We start from the raw sequence: 26,283 nt of genomic DNA, 5'->3' as shown, positions 1-26,283 counted from the left end.
ATTCCAGGTGGTTCAGATTTCAGTCACTTGATGATACAATGCTCCAGTTCTCAGTCTCAAAAAAAGCTTTTCAATACACCAGGGATTATTTTTCAAAAACAGAGTTGTTCCCTATTACAGAGTATTATCTTGCTATAGAATGCCAGGGTCTATACTGCAACAAGAGTATGGGGCTCACCAAAGACTTAACACAGCATCCTCACCACTTCAGATACCTCCAGGGCCATTGGATCTGCCAGGTCATACCATCCAGGAGGCAGGGTAGCTTGTACCACCACCTGGAACTGCTTCAGATTCCTGTCATGCTCTGAACACCTGGTGAAATTGACAGCCTTCTGGGATTTCTGGTAAAAGGGTCACAGCAGTATTTTTGAAGTGTGGTACATGTTGTTTCTAAACCCAAAAGGATCCATCAGTGCTGTGTCTTTTGTTGTTGATGCAGTAAGAGGTACAAAATGCAACAACTTGACCTTTATTTTAGAGGAATATCCTTACATATACCAGACCAGTGGACACTAAAAACTACATTGATGTAGCAAGCCCTAGATTTTTATGGGATTTATTTCCCACCCTCTGGCAAGCAAGAGGAGAGTAACAATTTTGGCTACTAATATGGAAGAAAACCAAGAGAATGTGATTTCATGGAAGTCAAGGGAAGTCAAGTCAAGTGAAGAAAGTATTTAAGGAAAGAATGATCTTTTGTTAGACATTGCTGTTCAGGTATATCTTAAGAAATGAGTTTTAACTTTGGTAATGTGAAAATCCTGATGGGGCAGTTTTAATGGAGTTTCAGAGGTGAAAATCCAGTTGGAATTGGTCTAAGAGAAAAGGAGAAAAGAGGAGATGAATCTTTTAAGGCATTTCTATAAAGTAATACAAAGAAATAAGGCAATAACTGGAGGTGGATGTGGGGTGTAGAGAAAGTTCTTTTTTTTTTCTTTTTTTAAAGATGTCTGACTGTTAGATATTACGCGGATGGAATGACTCTGAGGACAGGAAGATTAATAGTGCAGTGCAGAAACAAAGTCCTACATGAGAGAGAATAAGGGTTTAGGCCACAAGCAGAAGTTTTGGCCTTAGACTGGAGCACAGACTGCTCCACTGTAGCAGGAAGACAGGTAAAGTGTAGGGGTCTAGAAGGAGGAGTCCAGAAGATTTGCTGACGGGAGGAAAGGGAAGGTCTCTTTTGAACACTTCTGTTTTCTCAGTGAAATAAGATCTCCAGCAGCACTGAGCAATGGATGGCAGGGTATGGGAGGTTTAATGAGAAGGAAATGGTGTGTTTCTCAGAGGCCTGGAATCAGTGGGCTGGAGGAAGGCAGTGAGATGGCCCAGAAGTCCTAACGACCCACTTGAGGTTTGTGGTAGTACATTTAAAAATAGTGGTTGTCAGCAGTATCATATCTGATGCTCCCTTTGTATAACAAATATTTTGTAATGATCCTTTACTATCCTAAAATCAAATTCATAGTTAAGATAACCTATACACCAATATAATTTCTAAACAAATGACTGTCTAGTAATAATAATGGTAGTAAAAGAAAAATAATTTAAAAATAAAAGTAATATACATTTCAGTATAAATTTTCAGCACAGCTATACTGGACAATATGATTAAGTTTGCAGATTCTTATTCCTATATGTAATACCAGCTAAATGTGTGAACTACAAATGCCAAATTATACAGTTGTGTTATACTCATGACTCAAAAACCATGAATGGTAGTGTCATTAGTGATAGGATTTTTCCAAAAGAGTAAATGACACATGAAGCATCAAATTTTTCTTCTTTGAGATATTTGAGGGTGCTGCACTCCTAGAAAATTTGGTGTGTATTATAATCATGCAAAAATACTTTGTTTATTATAAAATGTAGTTTGGTTTTGGACTCAGATAAGTATGTATCCACCTAACATGAGTGTTTTGAGGGAAATTTGAAAGTCTGTGGAATGCAGGACAAACTCTTTGTGCAGGACTTTCCTGTACTTTGAAGGGCATTTGGTATTCTTCATTCCCGACCAGTTGAAATGACAGTAATGTCCTCCAATCATTGTGGGAACCCAAAGCTACTCAAATTCTCAAAACAATCTGCAATATATCCTCACTGCCTCCCACTCTCCTTGTTCTCTGTTGATTTATTATGATTCCATTAATGGTTTCTTATGTGTTTTCTCTAGCCACTGTTTAACTGTTGAACAGTAGGTAAAGAATTGGATTGGGGTTGATTTCTATTTTTTTTTAAATTGACTACAAAGAAGGTAGAGTAGGGAAATGAGTCAGGACAAGAGGGTGGCTGTAATGCTGGACCATGAATCCTGGCTAAGTATAGAGGGAAGAGTAGACCTGGCAGGGAGTTATGGAGTGTGACAAGGTGTTAGAAACAATGGTTTGGAGCATCTGGTAGAGTGAAGAATTGTTAGAGTGGGCTACTTAAATGTGTGAACTAGAGAAAAGGGAGATGATGGTGAGAAGGTGGGCTTCTTGCAATTGATATTTTAGAAGTGGTACAGTTATTTGTAATGATCAGTTTGAGTCTGCGTCCACGGGAAGGGTAGCTGATATGAGATGGAGTTAAGATCATTAGAGGCACTGAGAGGCCAGGGCGTTTGTCTACTTAGATATTTAAAAGACATTGAATGATTACAGGAGCAGAGGGGGAGAGAACTAAAACAAGCCAGGATGGTAAAATCTTCAATAAATGAGAGGGAAAGATATAGAAGAACTGATATGAATGCAACAAAGAAGGATAATAGGTGCTCTGGTCTACTGATATGTGCTTGGAAGCAAAGATCTTTGGAGGAGGATGCAGGAGCAATAGTCTGGAAGTGGTTATGAGGAGCAAGGAAGAGAGCTTCCACATACACCTTCAGGGCCAGGAGAACTTGAGATGTGGATGAAAAAAACTACAACTAGAGAGGTTTGCAATAGAAGCAGATCCTTAGGAGATTGCCAGGTATTCAGAAACATAAAAATTGTTGTGAACCAATTGTGTGTATTCCTGTCATTTCACCAGCAACAGCAGGAGCTTACCACTTTCTGAGGTTGATTCATTTTCCCATGGTTCAAATATGTTGTCTGAAAGAATGAACTTTCCATTTCTCCTTAGACTTCATTTCAGGTGGTTGGGTATTTAAAGTATGTAGCTAACACTCTGGGAGGCATTGTGGGAAACTAAAACATGATTTCATTGAGAGAAGAGAAATGTAACACAGGAGCTATATGCCCTGGTTTATAAGAGCCCTCAACTTGATTCCACCTGGTTCCATGTTGGTAGGGAACAAGTCTTTCCAGCCACCCCACCCCTTGCTGCCCAGGCCCCAAGAATTTCCATCAAGCTTATGGGAGATTGAGTATTGCAGATGGTTCTGATTGGGGCTGGGCTATTTCAGAAAACTTTTAGGCTCCAGTGACCATCACATATGCTCGAAAATTATAAGTGATGGTTTGCTTCTTGTATTCTCCCTCATTAATCAGTGATTTATTATATTGATAAATGCCCATCATTTCCTCTCTAGGCTCAGTATGACTTACTGTATATAGTGATTATTCTCTTGCCATAATGTTAAATTTTATTGGCTAATATTGATTAAGGAATTTTATATCTTAATTTTAAGTAAAATTACTGTCTTCTTAAATTACCAGTGATAGACTTTATTATGAAGCTTATCTCTCCTTTATGGAATGAATTAACTAGTTTTCTATGTAGTTATGGTCTAAAATATTTTATATAGCATGAAAATGATCTGGTCTATGACCTGTGAAGTTATGTGAGCAAGGGCATGTTCTTTATTTTCTGTTTCAAATCTACGAGGTTTAAGAAAAATCATTTATTTCATTAGAATTTTTGCATTTATTAACTTACACGTGCATAATACACTCTTTCAATCTTTTCTATGCCAAATATTTAGCTCAATTTTCCGTTTGGTTTGTATTATATTAATCTAGATTTACTTGCAAGAGATTTGCTATTTTATTTTTATTTCAAAAACATTTCTTTGAACCATTCTACTGATGTTCTATTTTCTAATTTATTTATTTCTATTTGAATATTATTTCCTTTCATCTATTTTCCATGGGACAATTTTATATATACTTTAAAATAATTGACTTGAATGTTTATTAGTTCTCCTTCTCAATTTGGCTGTTTTTTAAAAAAGCACTTAACATTATGAATTTACCTTTGAATATAATTCTAGATTATATGTTTTCATGATTATTTTCATTGCTTTCTAAACAGCTATTGATCATACTATTTTTTCTTTGTATGATATAATAATATTTGGGGAGAGAGAATGTGTTTTGTTTGTTTTAAAGATTTTATTTATTTATTTATTTGAGAGAGAGAGAGAGAGAGAGAGAGCGAGAAAGTGAGCACTAGCAGTGGGGGAGAGGGAAAAGCAGGCTCCCTGATGAGCAGGGAGCGCCACTCTGGACTTGATCCTGAGCCAAAAGCAGATGTTTAACTGACTGAGCCACGCTGGCACCCAAGAATGTGTTTTTTAAGTTATATTATTGGGGTTTTACGTTGTTAGTATGTGGCAAATACTAATGTTCAAAGAATTGTTGAGAAACGTATTTTCTGTTAGTAGGCTACAATGTATATAAATAAATGAGCATACTTACATTTATTAGTTGTACCAGTCAGATATTTCATATTCTTATTTGCTACCCTAGAAAAATTTGCTTGGTGGTTATAATCTATTGGTCTTATAATGATGTCTTTCACAATAATTGTGTTTATGTCAGTTTCTCTTTGAATGTCTAAAAAGTTTTGTTTGATTTTTTCTGTTAGTATTGTTATTTATGTCATTGTTATTATAAAATGATTGTTCACTTTGAGTTTTGCCTCAAATTCCAGTGTCAGTTATGACATTGCCAATTTTTCCCTGATTTTTAAAAATATTTTGAAGTGATATTTAATCTTACTAAATTCCTTTTTGTCTCTTATTTTGTTTTAGGTGGGCCATAAAACATGAAGGGACTAATAAGCCAGGCCAGTGGAAACATTCCAGAGTTGAAAATCCTCTCTGGAACAAGCTTACCTACATGTGGCCAGTTCTTCCCAGTGGACAACTTAATGAGGTTGTATCTTTTAGTATAAGAGGTGGTTGTTGAGATTTCCTTTTAGGCTTGGTATGTGCTCAATTTTCTGAAAATTTCCATGAATCTTTTAAATTACAGTTGTTAGGTTCAAGAGATCAATTAATTCTGCTTTTGTACCAATTCATTAGAAAGATGTGTTTAAGTCTTTCATTATGAAAATGAACTTATTTCTTCTTGTAGTCTGTCAAATTTTACTTTATGTATTTTGAAATTTAGTTCTGGGACACATACATATTTAGAAATACTTTTCCCTAGTGAATTGAAACATTTATCATTATGTAGAGACTCTTCGAGTTCTAGGAAAAAATCTCAATTATGCAAAATTAATAGAAATAGCCCAGCTAATTATTATTATTATTGTTATTTGCTTAATATATCTTCTTTCCATCATTTTACTTATTATATTTTTATATTCTTCATTAGGAGGGTCTCTAATAATCAGCATATAGTTAATATAAGAACAATTATCTGACAAACTTTGTCTCTAAACTAAAGGATTTGGTCTTGTCTATTTATTGCCATAACAAATATATTTGGATTATTATTCGCTTTCTATTTGTCCTGCCTTTCCTGTGTTTCATTTTTTCTCCATTCTTATGTTCTTTTAGGTTGATTTTTTTCTCATTACATTTCCTCTCTACTAGTTTGGAAATTGTACACTCCATTTCCATTCTTTTTTGTTATTACTCAGAATGTTTCAGCTTGCATATGTAAATGATCAAAATCTAAAGTTAACAAATGTATTTACTCTTCTCCCAAATAATCAAGAACATTAGAAAACCTTAACTTCAATCACATAATTTGTAACATGTGCTATTATTTTCACGAATATTATCTTTTTATATTTATTTATTTATTTTTATTATCATGTTCAATTAGCCAGCATATAGTACATCATTAGTTTTTTCTTATTTTATTATGTTATGTTAATCACCATACATTACATCATTAGTTTTTGATGTAGTGATCCATGATTCATTGTTTGCGTATAACACCCAGTACTCATCGCCACACGTGCCCTCCTTAATACCCATCACTCGGCTACCCCATTCCCCCACCCCCTTCCCTTCTGTAACCCTCAGTTTGTTTCCTGGAGTCCAGAGTCTCTCATGGTCTGTCTCCCTCTCTGATTTTTTCCCATTCAGTTTTCCCTCCCTTTCCCTATGCTCCTCTGCACTATTGCTTTTATTCCACATATGAGTGAAACCATATGGTAATTGTCTTTCTCTGCTTGACTTATTTCACTTAGCATAATCCCCTCCAGTTCCATGCATGTCGATGCAAATGATGGGTATTCATCCTTTCTGATGACTGAGTATTATTTCATTGTATATATGAGCCACATCTTCTTTATCCATTTGTCTGTTGAAAGGCATCTCAACACAAAAACAGACACATAGATCAGTGGAACAGAATAGAGACCCTAGAAATGGACCCTCAACTCTATGGTCAACTAATCTTCAAAAAGCAGGAAAGAATATCCAATGAAGAAAAAGAGAGTCTCTTCGATAAATGGTGCTGGGAAAATTGGACAGCCACATGCAGAAAAATAAAACTGGACGATTCTCTTACACCATACACAAAGATAAACTCAAAATGAATGAAAGACCTAAATGTGAGACAGGAATCCATCAGAATCCTAAAGGAGAACATAGGCAGTAACCTCTTTGACATTGGCCACAGCGATCTCTTTCAAGACACGTCTCCAAAGGCAAGGGAAACAAAACAAAAATGAACTTTTGGGACTTCATCAAGATAAAAAGCTTCTGCACAGCAAAGGAAATAGTCAACAAAACTAAGAGGCAATCAACAGAATGGGAGAAGATATTTGCAAATGACATTACAGATAAAGGGTTGGTATCCCATCTATAAAGAACTTCTCAAACTCAACACCCAAAAAATAAATAATCCAGTCAAAAAATGGGCAGAAGACATGAACAGACACTTCTTCAAAGAAGACATACAGATGGCTAACAGACACATGAAAAAGTGTTCAACATCACTAGCCATCAGGGAAATACAAATCAAAACCCCAATGAGATACCTCCTTACACCAGTTAGAATGGCAAAAATTAACAAGACAGGAAACAACAGATGTTCGCAAGGATGTGAGAAAGTGAACTCTTTTACACTGTTGGTGGGAATGCAAGCTGGTAAAGCCACTCTGGAAAACAGCATGGAGGTTCCTCAAGATATTAAGAATTTTATCTTTTTTAAAAACTTCCACAAAATATTAAATCGTTATAGGTAGCAAATATTTATTTAAATTTAGCCCCATTTTTTCCTCTTTCTTGTTATAATTCCTTCTTACATCTATCTCAGTTCTTCCATCTGTGATTACTTTCCTTCAATCTCGTACACCTTTCTTTTAGTTATTGGTAGCAAACTCCTTCAGTTTTTACTTATATGAAAATGTCTTTTTGCCCTTCTTTATATAAGGTATTTTCATTAGCAAATGGAAGATGTCATCACTGACTTCTACCTTCCATTGTTGCTATCCAGCAGTCATCTATCATTCTAAATGTTATTCCTTTGAAGGCAATCTCTCTTTTCTCTGACTGTTTTTAGTATCTTTCCTTTCCTTTGGTATTTTTCAGTTTCACCACAAAATGTCTGAGAAAGAGTTTCTTTTTATTGTCCCTGCTTGGGGTTCTAGACTCTGTGGACTGGTATCATGCATAATTTCTGGACGTGTATCACCCATTATCAAATATTCTCTTTCTTATATCCCCTCATTCCATTCTTTACAGAAAGCCCCGATTACATGTAAGCTAAAGCTTCTTATTTTGACCTCCATGTCTCTTAACCTCTCTTTCATATTTTTCATGTCTGTGTCTCTTTACAGTACATTTTTGCATCATGTTTTCAGGCATATTTCTTTCAGATAACTAATTTTCTCTTCCTCTTTATCTCATGCATTTTAAACTACAAGTGAGCGTCAGCCTGTATTATGATTCTCAATGAAGATTATTTTTCTTTTCTGTAAGAGAAAATGTTTGAGACAATCTAAATTTACTTGAAGCCACCCGGAGAGTGTTATTTCTGGCTTGCCTTTTCAATGAAACTTAGCCTGTGACTCTTGTTTTATGAGGGGAGGTTTCTGTTAGATCTCCCACCTTGGCTAGGCCCCTGGAATTGCCTCCTGTGTCCTTACCTGCAAGACCATGGAAACAGAAACTCAAGTTCACTGGGGTGTGGCAGATTTCCTCAAAATAAATCCAGTTTCAGTACTCTGTTTACCTCTCTGGGTCCTTAGTATATTTTGCTTTATTGCTATGTCAATGATACACTCTAAAGATTTTTAAAAAATATTTTCTTCTGATTTTTTAGTTGTTTTGTCCTGTTTTCTGATTTCAATCAGGTTTTCTCTTTCCCTTAAATCACAATTTCCTGTGCCTCTTCACTGATTAATGAGTCTCAGCACTTTAGGAAAAAGACAGATGGAGTCTGAAACCAAGAAGTCATTACTTAGGCCCCGAAGATGTTTTTATATTTAGACTTACATTTAGAGGTTCTTATATTTAGTAGTAAGCAACAGTTTAGATAGCTGAGTTTTGTTGAGTGAGAAAGGAGGTTCTTCAAAATACCAGAGGCTGAGGGTTAGGCAGCCTGACCAGTGGCTTGGTGAATTATGTGTCTGAGACTCGGGTTTGTAGTGAGAGCCAACATGGAGCCAAATGTGGGGAAGTGGCACCGAGGGACCAATAGCCCCAGAATAAGCCAAGAAAAAAGACCCAAAACTGTGAATTGCACTAATTGTAGATTTTTCTCCAGAGGTTCAGGAGAAACAGGCTAAAACAGACCAGACAGGATAATTTACACCTTAACTGGTGGGGGTCAGATGACAGCAGGTTGCCTGGTGGCCAAAGAGCAGAAGAGGCACATACTTAGAGGCCTCTGAGGATCAAGGCCAAGTACTCACATATAGACCGTGGACCTCTACCCCAAGGGTATACAGTTTGTTGAACTGGAAGGGAGGAGGTATATCCCTGAAAAAAAAACAAAAACAAAAACAAAACAGTTCTGGTAAGAAATGTGAAACTGCAGTTTGGTTGAATATGTATACAAAAGGATACACCTTAAAGACAAATAAAAAATGCTGTTTTAAATTGGCAGAAGCTAGAACACTTCTAATTGGAATATTAAGTTTCCATCACCCAATGGGGTGGGAGGTGGACAGGAATGTCTCACAGGAAGTATTCTTTCTTATATAGGAAAAGAGAAAAAATTATAATTACTGCAAATTTCACAGGCATTGTGCTTACATTTTCAAACCTCAGTATATAAGTAAAGTAATTTGGTAATTAATTAATTGATTTAAATTATGTATGGTGATTATATTAGGAAACCTAAGTTAACCTGGTTACTTTAAAATTCACCATTAAAAAGATACATTTTTGTTAATGGCCTGAGATTTGACAACTAAATGGTCTTAGGAATAGAAATGGACTACTCCAAAGTTCTATAGCCATTCAAACAGAATAATAGCTTTTGGGTGGAGAGATAAGACTGTACCCCAACAAAACTCTGGTCCTCACTTTTAAACCAAAAGGAAAGGACTAAGGCACTAAATTAGCTAAAGTAAGACAAATTGACCATGTATTTCAAAATGACTCAGCCTAAGAGTACAGTTACTTCTTGCCATGTTCAAGGAAGAGAAGAAAATACTTACCAAGCAGGGAACTCAAATAGTTCTTACTCAAATACAATCTATTTCATTTAAAGTCTGGATCCATTTTATCTGAAGGAACCATATTTTCTTCCAGTCGCATTTCTACAGAATTGATTTTTTAAGTAAAAAGATGATATTATCAGTGTATAATGAAATGCAATTAATATTTTGCTTGAAAGGACTTTCAGGTAAATAAACTACAGTGAAGAAATATAAGAAGTATGACCTTCATGTTGTGGGGATTCAGAACATTTTGGTCACCATAACATAGGTATTAAATTTATTACAGATTTAATCTTCTAAACTTATGACTTATCTAACCATTATTTATCATACATTTAGGCAATGCAGACAGAGCAAAGAAGGAGATAATGGTTGCTACCTTCATGGAGCCTACAGTTTAAGAAGTATAAGCTGTGTGTCAAAAAGAAAGGAACCAGAAAAGGAAGAAGGCAGACTCGATGAATAAAAGACAAAGAAGGGAGAAAGGAGAAACTCACAGAAAAAGTTTAGTGCCTCAGAAATCAAGGCTGTTTGTTGAGCCAGTTCATTCAGTCATATGGTCAGAAACTTATCTGACCTGATTTTCTGAATGGGCCTGAATGTGGAGTCAAATACTGAATATAAGAAATCCATCTAAGTAACACTATCCTGCAGGGCACCTGGGTGGCTCAGTCGGTTAAGCAGCTGACTCTCGGTTTTGGCTCAGGTCATGATCTCAGGGTCCTGGGGTCTTGGGATCAAGGCGGGGCTCAATTTCATAACCTGGAGATCATGACCTGAGCCGAAATCAAGAGTTAGACGCTTAACCAACTGAGGCACCCAGGTGCCCCTAAATTTCCAAATTATTAAAATATAACTATTAGAAGAGGCCCATGTTAAACAAAACAGTTAAAAGTACACATTTTAGTAATTTGTTAAGAGATTATGATTATTATCTGGTACTATAAGGATATAAAAGGGAGGTGTAGACAGGACAGGAAATTGAAGAATCTATTAGTTTATTAATAACAAAAAGATAAAGGAGGACCAGTTTGACTAAGAAATTTAGATCACTAGTTAAGAGCTGGACTCCCCAAAGAAGCACAGGCTGTTTCTTGTCATGAGAGGGAGAAAAAGCAGAATTATCCATTTAAGGGAGCACCAAAGCCCATCTCCTGAAAATCCAGCCGTGCCATGGAATATTGTGAACACAGAGAAAACCAATAAAGAAATGAATGGGAACGTAAGAATTACAATGGTGAAAATGTGGGGGAAGAAACGCACTCCATGCTTATTAATGAATTTTCCATGTTTTTGTTGTCCTTCGTTATCCTGATAGCATACTTCTCTTTCCATAGATGATGAAGTAAAAGTGCCTTAAACACCAGAACAAGGGTTAAAGTAGCTTAAACAAAGAACTGCCAGTGATTGGTCATAGATTTGGAAAGTTTTAAAAACCTAAGATAATTTTTCATTTCTTTGGATTGGGTTCTGTGATGTCTCATGTTAAAGAGAAGACCCTTAGGCTTACTTCATCTAACTGGAAGGCAAAGGAAGCCCCTCTGAAGTCAACAATGCTACAGGGGCGCTAAAACCAATGTCTATAGTAGTTCCCACTTCCACGAGAGCTTAGGAAGTGAAAGGATCTAAAAATAACTAGGAGCTATGATAGCACAGTCCAGATAAGTTTACCAGAAATACAGGATGCATGCAATATTGAAAAAAAAAAATCTTAGTTCCACATCGTACTTCTGAATTGATAGCTCTCACAGACTAACCTCAAGGGAGCACCTTGTTCCTCTTGCCTTTCCCTTCCATGGTTTGAAAGAAAGAAAGAGGGAAATATTAGCTATTTTACACCAAGACTTCAATGGGAGAGTAACTTTTTAAAGTTTTTAGTTTAATTCCAGTTAGTGAACATACAGTGTAATATTAGTTTCAGGTGTACAATATAGTGATTCAACACTTCCATACATCACCCAGGGCTCATCACGACCAGTGTACTCCTTAATCAATTTGTTTGTTCTCTATAATTAAGAATCTGTTTCTGGGTTTGTCTCTCTCTCCCTCTCTCTCTCTCTCTTTCTTTTTTTCCCTTTGCTCATTGTTTTGTTTCTTAAATTCCACATATGAATGAAATCATAAGGTATCTGTCTTTCTCTGACTGACTTATTTTGCTTAGCATTATATTCTCTAGCTCCATCCATGTCATTGCAAATGGCAAGATTTCATTGTTTATGGCTGAATGGTATTCCTGTGTGTGTGTGTGTGTGTGTGTGTGTGTGTGTATTTAATATATATATTCTACATCTTCTCTATCCATTCATCACTCAGTGGACACTTGGGCTTACTTCCATAATTTGACTATTGTAAATAATGTTGCTATAACATAGAGGTGCATGTATCCCTTTGAACTAGTGGGTTGTTTTTTTGTTTGTTTGTTTGTTTTGTATTTTTTGGGTAAATACCCAGTAGACTGATTGCTGGATCATAGGGTTGTTCTATTTTTAACTTTTTGAGGAACCTCCATACTGTTTTCTAGAGTGACTTCACCAGTTTGCCTTCCCACCAGCAGTGCAAGGGGGTTCTTTTTTTTCCTAATCCTTGCCAACACCTGTTGTCTCCTGTGTTGTTGATTTTAGCCATTTCTGACAGTGTGAGGGGGGTATCTCCTTGTAGTTTTGATTTGCATTTCCCTGATGATAAGTGATGATGAGCATCTTTTCATGTTTCTCTTGGCCATCTGTATGTCTTCTTTGGAGAAAAGTCTGTTTATATCTTCTGTTCACTTTTTAACTGGATTATTTGTTTTTCTAGGTGTTTTCTGGGTGTTTTAGAAATTCTTTTTATATTTTGGATACCAACCCTTAATTGGATACATCATTTGCAAATATCTTCTCCTATTCCACAGGTTACCTTTCAGTTTTGTTGATTGTTTCCTTTGCTGTGCAAAAGCCTTTTATTTTGATGTAGTCCCAATAATTTATTTTTGCTTTGTTTCTCTTGCCTTAGGAGATATATCTAGAAAAAAGTTGCTACAGCTGATGTCAGAGAAGTTACTGCATGTTCTCTTCTAGGATTTCTATGGTTTCAGGTCTCACATTTAGGTCTTTAATCCATTTTGAATTTATTTTTGTGTTTGGTGTAAGAAAGTGGTCGAGTTTCATTGTCTTGCATGTTGCTGTCCAGTTTTCCCAACACCATTTGTTAGAGAGACTTTTTCCCATTGGATATTTTTTCCTGCTTTGTTGAAGATTAATTGACTATATATTTGTGGGTTTATTTCTGGGTTTTCTATTCTATTTCGCTGATCTGTGTGTCTATTTTTGTACCAGTACCATACTGTTTTGATCACTACAGCTTTGTAATATAACTTGAAGTCCAGAATTGTGATGCCTCAAGCTTTGCTTTTCTTTTTCAAGATTGCTTTGTCTATTTGGTGTCTTTTGTGGTTCTGTACAAATTTAGGAATGTTTGTTCTAGTTCTGTGAAAAGTGCTGTTGGTATTTTGATAGAGATAGCATTAAATGTGTAGATTGCTTCATGTAGTATAGACATTTTAACAATCCTTGAGCATGGAATGTACTTTCCATTTCTTTGCATCATCTTCAATTTCTTTCATCAGTGTTTTATAGTGTTCAGAGTACAGGTCTTTCACCTCTTTGGTTAGGTTTATTCCTAGGTATCTTATTATTTTGGTGCAATTTTTAATTGGATTGTTTTCTTAATTTCTTTTTCTGCAGCTTCATTATTAGTGTACAGAAATGCAACAGATTTCTGTTAATTAATTTTGTATCCTGTGACTTTACTGAATTTGTTTATCAGTTCTAGCAGATTTTTAAAAAGATTTTATGTATGTATGTATGTATGTATGTATGTATGTATGTATGTATGTATTTGAGAGAGAGAGAGAGTAGCAAGAGAGCACAAGCAGGGGAGAAGCAGACTTGGGGAGCCTGGAGTGGGGCTCAATCCCGGGACCCTGGGATTATGACCTGAGCTAAAGGCAGATGCTTAATCAACTGAGCTGTCCAGGTACCCCATTTCTAGCAGTTTTTTTGGTGGAGTCTTTTGGGTTTTCTATGTAGAGTATCATGTCGTCCACAAGTTTTGCTTCTTCCTTATCAATTTGGATGACTTTTATTTCTTTTTGTTGCCTGATTGCTATGGCTAGGACTTCCAGTCAATGCGACAGTAATTTTTTAATGAGAAGGCTATTCACCCTCATCTCTCCCATCTCTCCCAGCTCTAGTTTCATGATCTTTTATGTCTAAAACTCCTGCAAATATTGATTTGCTCTGAAATGCTTAATATCTTTGTTGTAAAAGAGTTACAGGTATTTCCTCAACTTACTTCTTAAAGAAGTTACGCAAATTCATTCTTTCACCATCCCTCACATTAAGTGAAATCTTAGATAATTGGAACATCTCAAATGAAACTATACAATGAGTTTGTCATAACATATTTCTTTCCGGTAACTCTAGTAAGGGAGAGTGGCCCCATGTTGCTTCATTCATAATAATAAATACATGTCTATATAAACACTTCATAGTGTGCCCTTTGTGACTTAAATTCCATACAGGTAAAAGGTCCTCAGTGAAGGTCAGGAATATGGAAAGACTTTATTAATTCAAATTTTGCTTGTTTAGAAATGTGATAAGTTAACCTCATTGTATGCCATTATTATGAACATGTTTACTAAACAAAATATTGTATTAAAATATAAAGGAAATGAAGGGGGGAAATTGGAGGGGGAGACAAACCATGAGAAACTATGGACTCTGAGAAACAAACTGAAGGTTCTAGAGGGGAGGGGTGTGGGGGGATGGGTTAGCCTGGTGATGGGTATTAAAGAGGGCACGTATTGAATGGAGCACTGGGTGTTATATGCAAACAATGAATCATGGAACACTACATCAAAAACTAATGATGTATGGTTATTAACATAACAATAAAATAAAAAAATTAGAATTTAACTTGGAAAAAAAAACACTAGACTGGAAAGGACTCTACTCATGAGATTTTTAAACTTTTATGTATACTGTTTTCTCCTAATTAAATGCAATTAATGTTATTTACTCACTTCACAAACAAATTAGGGCATTTTAATTGCATGCCATTTCACAATATTTAATTTCCACAACTCCAGACTTTGTTTATAACTTATTTAAAACCCTTTTTTGTACTATGTGATTGATTGTTCAATATAATTGTAAGATTCTAAAAATTTTTTAAGAGAATATAAATTAGTAAATTTTCCGTATTATACTAGCTTTTAAAAAATGGTCTCCTTTTCCATAAACTAATGGCCATGCATCTTGGTCTGTATTAGTCTAACAAGCCAGCATGTCTCCCCAACCCACCTGTATCTTTATCTTTGTCATGTCAGTTAGACACTGCTAGGACAGTAGGACCACCCCTGTAGTGATTGTCTGAGCTTTCTGCCTGCCTATCCTGACTTCTTCCTCCTCTGGGTATTGGTGTTCTTCCTCCTGACTTCTTCCTCCTCTGGATATCCCCTTTAGGAAACTTCTTCCATTTATAGTTCATGTGGATAATGGTGTCTTTGCTTGGTCTCCTCAGAAGGCAGAACCTGAGGCAAATGGCTTATGTGCTACTACCTTATTAGGATGTGCAGTCCCAGGGACAAACAGGAAAGGAAGGAAAGCCAATATAAGAATGTGCTATCAAGCTGTCCTTCAAGAAGCCATTTAAACAGTGATTTTAGGAGTGTCTCTCCTGGAGGAGAAAAAAGAAAGAATTTATCCATCAGCTTCCATCTCTTATAGGTCAAAGGTTTGCCCAAGGTTACACAAGAATGATGGGTCAAATTTAGGAGGTCTCACTCTAGACTCCAAGCTCTTAGCCTTTTCATGAGACGCTCTTCTGAATGTTAGTCAGTGATAAGAGTGAAGAAGAAAATAGAAGCAAGGATGGGGGTAGGGAATGTTGTGGGTGGCAGGTGAGGCAGGACAGGATTTGGAATTTTTGATTGACCTGGGAAGGCTTCATTGAGGTGATACTTGAGTAAAGACCTGTGGAACAAGCAGCTCTCTAGGGCAAGAGCATGCCAAGATATGCAAAGAAACTGAAACAGCGTCTACAGGTAAATATGGCAGCAACAGTGTGAGTGAGGGGGAGAGCAGTGGAAGATAAGATCAGAGAGAAAAGTTGTGGTACAGATCCTCCAGAGCCTTGTACACCATTTTAAAACATTTGGCTCTTATTAAGATGGGAAACCACTGGAGGGTTTGGAACAGAGGAGTCAGAGGAGTGATGTGCTCTGACTTATACAATAAGAGCATTATGATAATCGAATAGAAAGGGGCTAAAGTGCAACTTCTTTCAAGATACATCTCCAAAAGCCAGTGAAACAAAAGCAAAAATGAACTTTTGGGACTTCATCAAGATAAAAAGCTTCTGCACAGCAAAGGAAACAGTCAACAAAACAAAGAGGCAACCCACAGAATGGGAGAAGATATTTGCAAATGACATTACAGATAAAGGACTGGTATCCAAGATAAAGAACTTCTCAAACTCAACACCCAAAAAACAAATAATCCAGTCAAAAAATGGGCAGAAAACATGAACAGACACTTCTCCAAAGAAGACATACAAATAGCTAACAGACATATGAAAAAATGTTCATCATCTTTAGCCATCAGGGAAATTCAAATCAAAACCACACTGAGATACCACCTTACACCAGTTAGAATGGCAAAAATTGACAAGGCAAGAAACAACAAATGTTGGAGAGGTTGTGGAGTAAGGGGAACCCTCTTACACTGTTGGTGGGAATGCAAGTTGGTACAGCCACTTTGGAAAACAGTGTGGAAGTGCCTCAGAAAATTAAAAATAGAGCTACCCTATGACCCAGCAATTGCACTCCTGGGTATTTACCCCCAAAACACAGATGTAGTGAAAAGAAGGGCCATAGCAGCAATGTCCTCAGTAGCCAAACTGTGGAAAGAGCCGAGATTGCCCTTCAACAGATGAATGGATAAAGAAGATGTGGTCCATATATACAATGGAATATTACTCAGCTGTCAGAAAGGATGAATACCCAACTTTTACATCAACATGGATGGGACTGGAGGAGATTATGCTAAGTGAAATAAGTCAAGCAGAGAACATCAATCGTCATATGGTTTCACTTATTTGTGGAACATAAGGAAACATAAGGTTTCACTTATTTGTGGAACATGGAGGACATTAGGAGAAGGAAGGGAAAAATAAAGGGGGGGAATCAGAGGGAGAGATGAACCGTGAGAGACTATGGACTCTGAGAAATAAACTGAGGGTTTTAGAGGGAGGGGGTGGGGGGATGGGCTAGCCCAGTGATGGGTATTAAAGAGGGCACGTACTGCATGGAGCACTGGGTGTTATATGAAAACAATGAATTGTGGATCACTACATCAAAAACCAATGATGTATTGGGGTTTCTTAAAACTGTTCCCTGCGGAGCCAGTCAGCAGCCAACATGTCTAACAGAAACAATAACAAGCTGTCCAGCAACCTGCCGCAGTTACAGAATCTGATCAAGCAGGATCCTCCAGCCTACGTCGAGGAGTTTCTACAGCAGTATAATCACTACAAATCCAATGTGGAGATTTTCAAATTACAACCAAACAAACCTAGCAAAGAATTGGCAGAACTGGTGATGTTTATGGCACAGATTGGTCACTGCTATCTAGAACATTTAAGTACTTTTCCTCAAGAGCTGAAAGATCTTCTCTCCTACAATCATACTATCTTGTATCCAGATCTTCAAATGACATTTTGCAAAGCTTCCATCTTGCTGAGAAATTAGAATCTCATCAATCCATCAAGTTTGCTGGAACTCTTCTTTGAACTTCTGCATTGCCATGATAAGCTTCTGTGAAAGACTTTATACATACATATTGTCACTGATATCAAGAATATAAATGCAAAATACAAGAACAATAAAGTGGATATAGTGTTGCAGAATTTCATGTACACCATGTTAAGAGACAGCAATGCAACTGTAGCCAAGATATCTTTGGATGTGATGATTGAACTCTGCAGAAGAAACATCTGGAATGATGCCAAAACTGTCAATGTGATCACAACTGCATATTTTTCTAAGGTCACCAAGATATTAGTTGCTGCTTTGACATTTTTCCTTGGGAAAGATGAAGAGGAGAAACAGGACAGCGACTCAGAATCTGAGGATGAAGGACCAACAGCAAGAGACCTGCTAGTGCAATATGCCACAGGGAAGAAAAGCTCCAAACACAAGAGAAGGTTGGAAAAGGCTATGAAAGTGCTCAAGAAACAAAAAAAAGAAGAAAAAACCAGAGGTCTTTAACTTTTCAGCTATTCAGTTGAGTCATGATCCCCAAGATTTTGCAGAAAAACTACTAAAGCAGCTAGAGAGCTCTACGGAGAGGTTTGAGGTAAAAATGATGCTCATGAACCTCATCTCCAGATTGGTGGGAATTCACGAGCTTTTTTCTTTAACTTCTATCCATTTGTGCAAAGGTTTCTGCAGCGCCACCAAAGAGAAGTAACAAAGATCCTTCTGTTTGCTGCCCAAGCATCTCATCACTTAGTACCCCCAGAGATCATTCAGTCAGTGCTCATGACTGTGGCCAATAATTTTGTCACCGACAAGAACTCTGGGGAGGTCATGACAGTAGGAATCAATGCTATAAAAGAGATAACAGCTCGATGTCCTCTAGCCATGACTGAAGAACTTCTCCAAGACCTGGCTCAGTATAAAACACACAGAGATAAGAATGTGATGATGTCTGCTAGAACTTTGATTCAGCTCTTCCAAACACTGAATCCTAAGATGTTGCAGAAGAAATTCTGGGGTAAACCTACAGAGGCCTCCATAGAAGCAAGAGTGCAAGAATATGGAGAATTGGATGCTAAAGATTACATCCCAGGAGCAGAAGTTCTAGAAGTTGAAAAAGAAGAGGATGCTGAAAACGATGAAGATGGGGGGGAAAGTACCAGTCTCAGTGAGGAGGCAGATGCCGATGGTGAGTGGGTTGATGTGCACCACTCTTCTGATGAAGAACAGCAAAAAATATCCAGGAAGCTCCACAGCATGCCCATGGAGGAGCGGAAAGCCAAAGCTGCAGCCATTAGCATGAGCCGAGTTTTAACTCAGGAAGACTTCCAGAAAATCCGCATGGCCCAAATGAGGAAAGAACTCGATGCTGCCCCAGGGAAAGCCCAAAAGAGGAAATATATTGAAATTGATAGTGATGAGGAGCCCAGGGGTGAGTTACTTTCTCTTCGGGACATTGAACACCTTCATAAGAAGCCAAAGTCTGACAAGGAGACAAGACTAGCAACGGCAATGGCTGGAAAGACAGACCGAAAAGAATTTGTGAGGAAGAAAACCAAAATGAACCCATTTTCCAGTTCCACAATAAAGAGAAGAAAAAACAGAAGAACTTTATGATGACGCGATATAACCATAATGTCCAGTCAAAAAACAAGCGTTCCTTCCGAGAAAAGCAGCTGGCACTACGAGATGCACTTTTGAAAAAGAGAAAAAGAATGAAGTAATCTCCAAGCAAATTTTCCATTCCAAGAATGCTAAATTTGTATCATTATTATAAAAATTAGTTAATCAAAAATGTTTATTTACATCAAAAAGTCCTGAAGCACTATATTGTGAAAAACAGTAAATTTGGTAGCAATTTAGTGTTTTTGTTTTGGAGATGGGTAATGGTGGGAATGTTTGAAATGTAATCAGTAATGGTGTTGTAAAATCATTTTCTTTTTTTTTTAAGATTTTATTTATTTATTTGAGAGAGAGAGAATGAGAGACAGAGAGCAAAAGAGGGAAGAGGGTCAGAGGGAGAAGCAGACCCCCCGCTGAGCAGGGAGCCCGATGTGGGACTCGATCCCAGAACTCCAGGATCATGACCTGAGCCGAAGGCAGTCGCTCAAACCAACTGAGCCACCCTGGCACCCTGTAAAATCATTTTCATTTAGCATTCATGCAAAAAAAAATGTTGGGTGCCCACTAATTGTCACTGTAGATATAAAAATGAATGAGCCATAACCCCTCACAGAAGGCATTCACAGCTTATTTGGGAAATAGGAGGGGGCAGATGTGTGTTGTATGTGTTTTTATAGTGCAGTGTAAATAGTTCTCTAATAGAGGTAGGTCTGTGCTTCTCTGGGGTCATAGAGACCTCTGCAGGGCATGGGAGTTAAACATTTTCTCCTAAACAGGACAGTGTTACAAGAGTAAGAGATTCTTACTTGTATATAGGCTTACCTGCTGAAAACAGGTCCCTGCTGTACAGATTTTCAGTAGCCAATTAGGTCTTTTAGTCCATCCAAAAAATGTAAGTATTTTTTTGAATGCCAGGTACAGGCTTTTTGGTTAAGACCTCGCTTTTTAAATTGCCTTAAGTATAAATAATAATCTTGGAGTGTCTTTAGTTCGTCATTTGGGCTGCCATAGAGGAAAAAGAAATCAGATTGGTTTCCTCAGCCTGCCTTCATGCTGTGGTATTTTCAGGCCACTGTTTGCTTTGTCTCAATAAAAGGTTCCTAATGTCAAAAAAAACACAAAAAACAAAAAACTGATGATGTATTGTATGGTGACTAACATAACATAATAAAATTAAAGAAAAAAAGAAAGGGGCTAAGGTGGAAGTAGGAATAAATAGTCAGAAGGTTTTTGCAATTTGTATGTGAGAGAAACAAGTGGACCAGGGTGGTGGAGGTGATGAAGAGTAGATGGGTTTTGAAAGTAGAAGCAGGTTTTTGTTGATGGATTAAGTTAAAAATAAATAAATAAATAGAAAAGGCCCTATAGTGGGAAATTTAAATAGACATTTTAACTTGTGGGACAAAGAAGAAATCATGATGAACATTTAAAAAGGAAATACTGTATTCAGAATCAAAGCAAAATGTGTGAGATGCAGCTAAAGTGTACTTGAAGGAAATGTATAACCTTCAATACTTAAATTGCAAAAGAGGAGAGGCTAAAAATTAATGTGATAAGCTTCCAATTTGAAAGGTTAGGAAAATAATAGCAAAATGAACTCAAAGAATTAAAATGAAGGAAATAGGAATTACAAGAACAGAAATTGATACAATATGTGATACATACAAAACAGAATCAACAAAGTCAAAAATTGATTGTTTTGAAAACATTAATAAAATGGATATACCTGATTACCCTGATTAAGAAAGAAATAGTAAAGGTAAATATTATTAAAAATAAAGGAAATATACAAATAAAGATACTGAGAGATTAAGAAGACAATAAGGATAAGTAACTTTATGCTAATAAATATTATAACTTAGATAAATAGAATGGTCAAGTTTGCACACTTAAGTAACTTAGAATGGAATCAAGAAGATTCATTATGGAATGAATTTTCCATAATGAATCCAATAATCATAGAAGAAATAGAATCAACAGTTAAAATCTCCCCACAAAGAGAACACCAATGCCAAATAGTTTTATTGGCAAATTCTGTCAAACATATAAGAAGCAAGTATTTCAGAATACAAAAAAGAATCAACAGTTTCTAACTCATTTCATGAGGCTGGGATAAACTTAATACCAAACCTTGACAAGGTTCATATAAGAAAATTGCACGTTAATTTCATTTATGAACATACATGCAAAAATACTAAAGAAAATATTAGCAAATGGAATTCAGCAATCTATAAAAAAGATAATACAATGTGACCCATTTGGATTCGTCCAAGAATGCAATATTAATTTAACATCTTAAAAAAACCAATTAATGTAATTATCACATAGCCCGTGAAAGGATAAATAATTATATGAGCACATATAATTGTAGAAAGTAGAGCCTTATGTGATTCAACTGACATTCAAGAAAAAAAATCTTAAAAAAATAAGATTGATAGGAAGCTCTGCAGAGCCTTTATATCCCACACAGACTGTTAGAAAACTAAGCAAGCTGATTCATTAATTGTATGTGAAATATCAAAGGGCTAACAAGAGCCAATTTCCAAAGAAGAATAACAAGGTGGGGAGAATTGCCGTATCAAATATCAAAACCTGTTAGATATAAAGGTATTGTAATCAAGGCAGTATGGTACCGTACAGGGTAGGAAAATCAACAATTGAAGAGAATAGAACACACAGAAACAGATGCACACTTATACGGAATTGTGATATTTTACAGGATGGTCATTGCAGATTAGTGGGGGATTAACTCCTGCCAGGACAATTGTTTTTGCAGACAGAAAAAAATGAAATAATTGAGACCTTGCCTAACAACATCGTCTCTGATCACCTGTTCCCCCATTTACGCTTCTTCCACAAATGTTTTATTTTTGCAACTGGCCATACCATCCACCCAGTTGCTCAAACTACAAACCTAGGAGCAATCAATCCTTCCTTCTCTTTATCTCCCAGACATCATGTTCTGGTGATCCTTGGACCTACACTCTGCCCTGTCCTTTTGCCCTTCCTTTACTGCCCTAACTCTTACTGAGGTGTCAGCTCTGCTACACGGCATTTCTAAGTGAAGTTCCCCACCTGTGTCATCCCATCACACCCAGGACTCTGTTGCTATTACACTTATACTATCGTAATTGTCCGTTTATTTCTAGGTAAGTTTCTGAAGATCTGCTAGAAATTCCTTGTGGAAGAGTATTCTGTCTTGTTCAGTTTTATTTCCAGTGCCTACCCCTATGCCTGGAATATAGTAAACCATCAATCAATATTTAGAAAATGCATGAATTAATAAATAAATGAATGAAAGATACACAGTAAGTGAGTTCTGCACCTGAAACATAGAAATTGGTCTAAGTTCTTTTGTCATCTCATTCTGGTTTTTGGAGAGTTCCTCAAATGTATTCTTCTTTGCCAAATAGATCTAGCTTAAAATAATACTACTTCGGGCTATGATAAAACCACTTTTCATACATTCTTCACATTGATTAAAGATACTTCACACACAAGCAAAAAACATCCCAAGCTAATTCAGTTTTATCTTTTTAGAATGATGATTCTCTGAGAGGGACTAAGTCTTCTATGTTGTAACACAACACAGTGTGTCTTAAAATTGTTCCTTTTTAATTAAATGAAACATCAATCAGAATTGTCTGGAACATCTTAGATGCCCAGTACATTTATTTTATGTATGAATGAAAAATTAAAGGTATAAGTTGTGTGTTTAATATTTTTTTATATCTAGAGATGACTCTTCCTACTTATCATCACATTCTTTGTCATTTCTTTCTGAAGGAGTTTGATTGGCCAATAGAAGGACTGCTTATTCCAAACAGTCCTCCCATGAAGAAATTCATCTGTAAGAGCCCGGAGCTGTGTGTTCCTGTGAGGCTCAGAATTCTGCGGAATGGAGACAAGAATAAAAATAGAGCCTTTGTTATAATTGGTCCAGGTATCTCACCTGGACGGAAAATGCAGTAAGAACAATTTGCTCATACTTCTCGTTTCTGATTTCCGCAAATTTTTGTCTCCATTAAGGATGTGTTTCTGGGACAATTCTGTGTTTATTTTTAAAAAGGGCTCTTGAGATGCCTGGGTGGCTCCATTGGTTGAGCGACTCTCAATTTTGGCTCAGGTCATGACCTCAGGGTTGTAAGGTCATGGGATGAGCCCTGCCTCAAGCTCTGTGCTCAGGGGGAAGTCTGCTTGAGATTCTCTCTCTCTCCCTCTCCCTTTGCCCCTCCCTCTTCTCTCTTTCTCTCTCTCTCAAATAAATAAATAAATCTTTAAAATAAATAAATTAATTAATAAATAAAAAGGGCTCCCATCTTGATATTTGGAGATAAAAATAGAGACTGAGATTCAATTAAAACTTGTCAGGAACTTTTAACTCTTCTGATTGAGGCTAAGCACAGGAGACAATAATGAGTTAGAAATGGGTATTTCTGATCAAAAAAGGTTCTGAGATCGATGTCCATTTTGAATTAGCATTTTTGTTTAAGTTTTATTAATGTGTTTCAAAATAACTGAGTTCATAAATTGCTTCTTACATATAATTGTATAAGTCCTTATTTAAATTATTATTGTACATTATTATCTACATGAAGCTCTTTGGCATATTTAACAAGCAAATATAGTTCTCAAAATATAACTTCTTATAATTTATATCTCTGCCTTTGGAATAACATTTTTAAAAGCTTATCATTCTAGAAAAACATCGATCTGCACTTTAGCTTATAAGATTGGAATAAAATCTTCCCATACAACCAATATTTCTCCAACATTAGAGAAAAATCACTTGCTGTATTTTCATTACGTTTTATGACAAAAGAAATCATAGAGCAGTGCAAAGCTGTGATGTAAAGAATGAGTTAAATATATTGTTTCTCATATTATTAGCAGTGCTGTTATCTTCTGACCTTTCTTTTGAGATGTTTAGAATATTTGAGGCTGCTGATAATCGTTTAATATTACTTTCTTCACATTGATTAAATATACTTCATACATCGCTGAACAATGAGTAGCATTCAGATCGGCTGTCCACTGAACTGCCTGTAAAGATGATAAAGTAAAAAATTAATCTTCAAAGTAAAGTCAAGCCTGAAATTGAAATCTTTGACACATACATTTCATAATTAGCTCATTCTGCTAGATGTAAAATGTGAAGGTAATGCCCTTAAAGTAGCATATGACTTTTTTTAACATCCAAAGTTAACAAATAATTTTTGTTCCTTCCTACATTTATTTTTTTACACTATGTCTTTCACTGGGGCTCAAAATTATATACAGATTTTATCTTTCCACATTAATGTTTTAAAATGCATAGTTCAGTCAGGTAATCCAAACATAATTGAGAGATTTGTTAATTTGGACAACTATTCCAGCAGAAAGTATGTGAAACCCTCTGTTATGTTCATGGAATGGTGTGTCCTAATTAATCAAGTATTCACTTTGTTCACTACATGAATTAATTGTTCCCCCAAAATTAAAGTACACTGACATACACTTGACATTAAACTCTTCTAAATATACATTAATTTTTCTTGGTCATTTCAGAAAATTTCTACAGGATCATCAATAGCATTGTTTGCCCCAGAGCTGTATGTAAATACTGGTTAACAGAAGGTTCAAATGGAAAGAATTTTGGCTAATGTTACTGAGCAGCTGCATTGCCCAGTTCCAGAGGACACTTTTCACATTGTATTCTATACAAATGCATCCCAGAGTTGTGCAAAGTAGGAGTCCTGCTATGCTACTTTTCATATATCCAAGCTAAATATTTTCTGTCAGAAGAAGTAAATGCTAATGACATGTAGGCGTACATTACTTGTATTACCTTGAAACTTATTTGTAAGGAGAAAGATAGTTGGGCTATTTTGTGTCTTTACAAGTAAAATCAAGCTAGAATGATGAAATATAGACCCATTTTAACCAAATCCTATCCTGGCAACATGTTGTCCTTTAGTTACTTAATAATTCATTCTAGACAGTTTTGAGGGAAATTTGTTGTTGCTCGTTCCTCTATCTACAAAGCCAATGGAAAATCAAATATCATTTGTTTGTGATTTAGTCGATCATTACTCTTGGTGAGTAATAAGATCTTGTCAGTTAGTCGTGAGGAGTGGCTGTCAAAATTCAAATAAATTAAAACCATTGTGATTTCCAGGTGAATTTCTTTTCTCAGAATAGCAAGTTAAACAAGGAGAATTTTATAAGTGTTAGTTTAAGGAATTCTAAGAGGAAAGCCTCAATTTGAAGCTACGTGATAAACTTTATATTTTTAGATAATTTTAATGAGTAAGTTATTAGTAAGTTATGATCTCTGGACTCACTCAGGCACCTTAATACAGCTTTTAAGGCCCTTTGTGAATTGTTCCTGCATATTTTTCTAGCTCGCTCTCTTATCAACACTCTCTCCAATTCTCACTCTTAAACCCCTGCCACTCCCCAACACCTTCCATCTGCCTTAAAATAATAAAAGTGTTCTGAGAATGAGTTTGGCCTTCGTTTCTAGATGCTGACCCTGAACTTGACACTTCCTTACCTACCCCTGAATTAGCTGTAGCTTCTGTGTTCTCCATTGCTCTGATTGCTGTGGGCTTTTCCCCAGCATAACTCCTACTGCTCTGTGTTGTGATTATCTGCTTATGCTTCCATCCATGAGACAGAGAACAGGGATGATGTGTTATTTATCCATATATGTGCTTTCTGCTGTGGTCTGGTCATGGGACAGTGTGTCCTCGTTAATCAAGTACTTTTTTTTTTTTAAAGATTTTATTTATTTATTTGAGAGAGAGAGAATGAGAGATAGAGAGCACGAGAGGGAAGAGGGTCAGAGGGAGAAGCAGACTCCCTGCCGAGCAGGGAGCCCGATGCGGGACTCGATCCTGGGACTCCAGGACCATGACCTGAGCCGAAGGCAGTCGCCCAACCAACTGAGCCACCCAGGCGCCCTTAATCAAGTACTTTTTAAAGTAAATTTTATTTACCACAGGATATAGGGCCAACAGTAGGCCCTAAATTAATGCTTATTGAATTCATTCATTCATTCATTTATCTATTTATTTATTTATGATTAACTACACTTGATTACC

At 36.4% G+C, this 26,283-nt stretch overlaps 2 protein-coding genes across 2 annotated transcripts in view; both read left to right on the top strand.

The window, feature by feature from the left end:
* DCDC1 (doublecortin domain containing 1) overlaps positions 1–26,283 on the top strand; it is a 468,564-nt gene that overhangs the window by 371,476 nt on the left and 70,805 nt on the right. The window contains exons 21-22 of the mRNA XM_027579679.2: positions 4,958–5,081; positions 22,985–23,166. Coding sequence (XP_027435480.2) covers positions 4,958–5,081; positions 22,985–23,166 — 306 coding nt within the window. The remainder of the gene's footprint in view (positions 1–4,957; positions 5,082–22,984; positions 23,167–26,283) is intronic.
* Positions 17,237–19,299, top strand: LOC113914452 (protein SDA1 homolog). The gene is given in 5 exon segments (XM_027579678.2): positions 17,237–17,532; positions 17,644–18,055; positions 18,057–18,228; positions 18,231–19,154; positions 19,157–19,299. Coding segments are annotated over 5 exon segments (1,947 nt in total).

The sequence above is a fragment of the Zalophus californianus genome, chromosome 11, assembly GCF_009762305.2.
Source record: "Zalophus californianus isolate mZalCal1 chromosome 11, mZalCal1.pri.v2, whole genome shotgun sequence".
Classification (NCBI taxonomy): domain Eukaryota; kingdom Metazoa; phylum Chordata; class Mammalia; order Carnivora; family Otariidae; genus Zalophus; species Zalophus californianus.
Note: the sequence above shows the minus strand (reverse complement) of the source record. Positions and strands in the feature narration are given on the sequence as shown.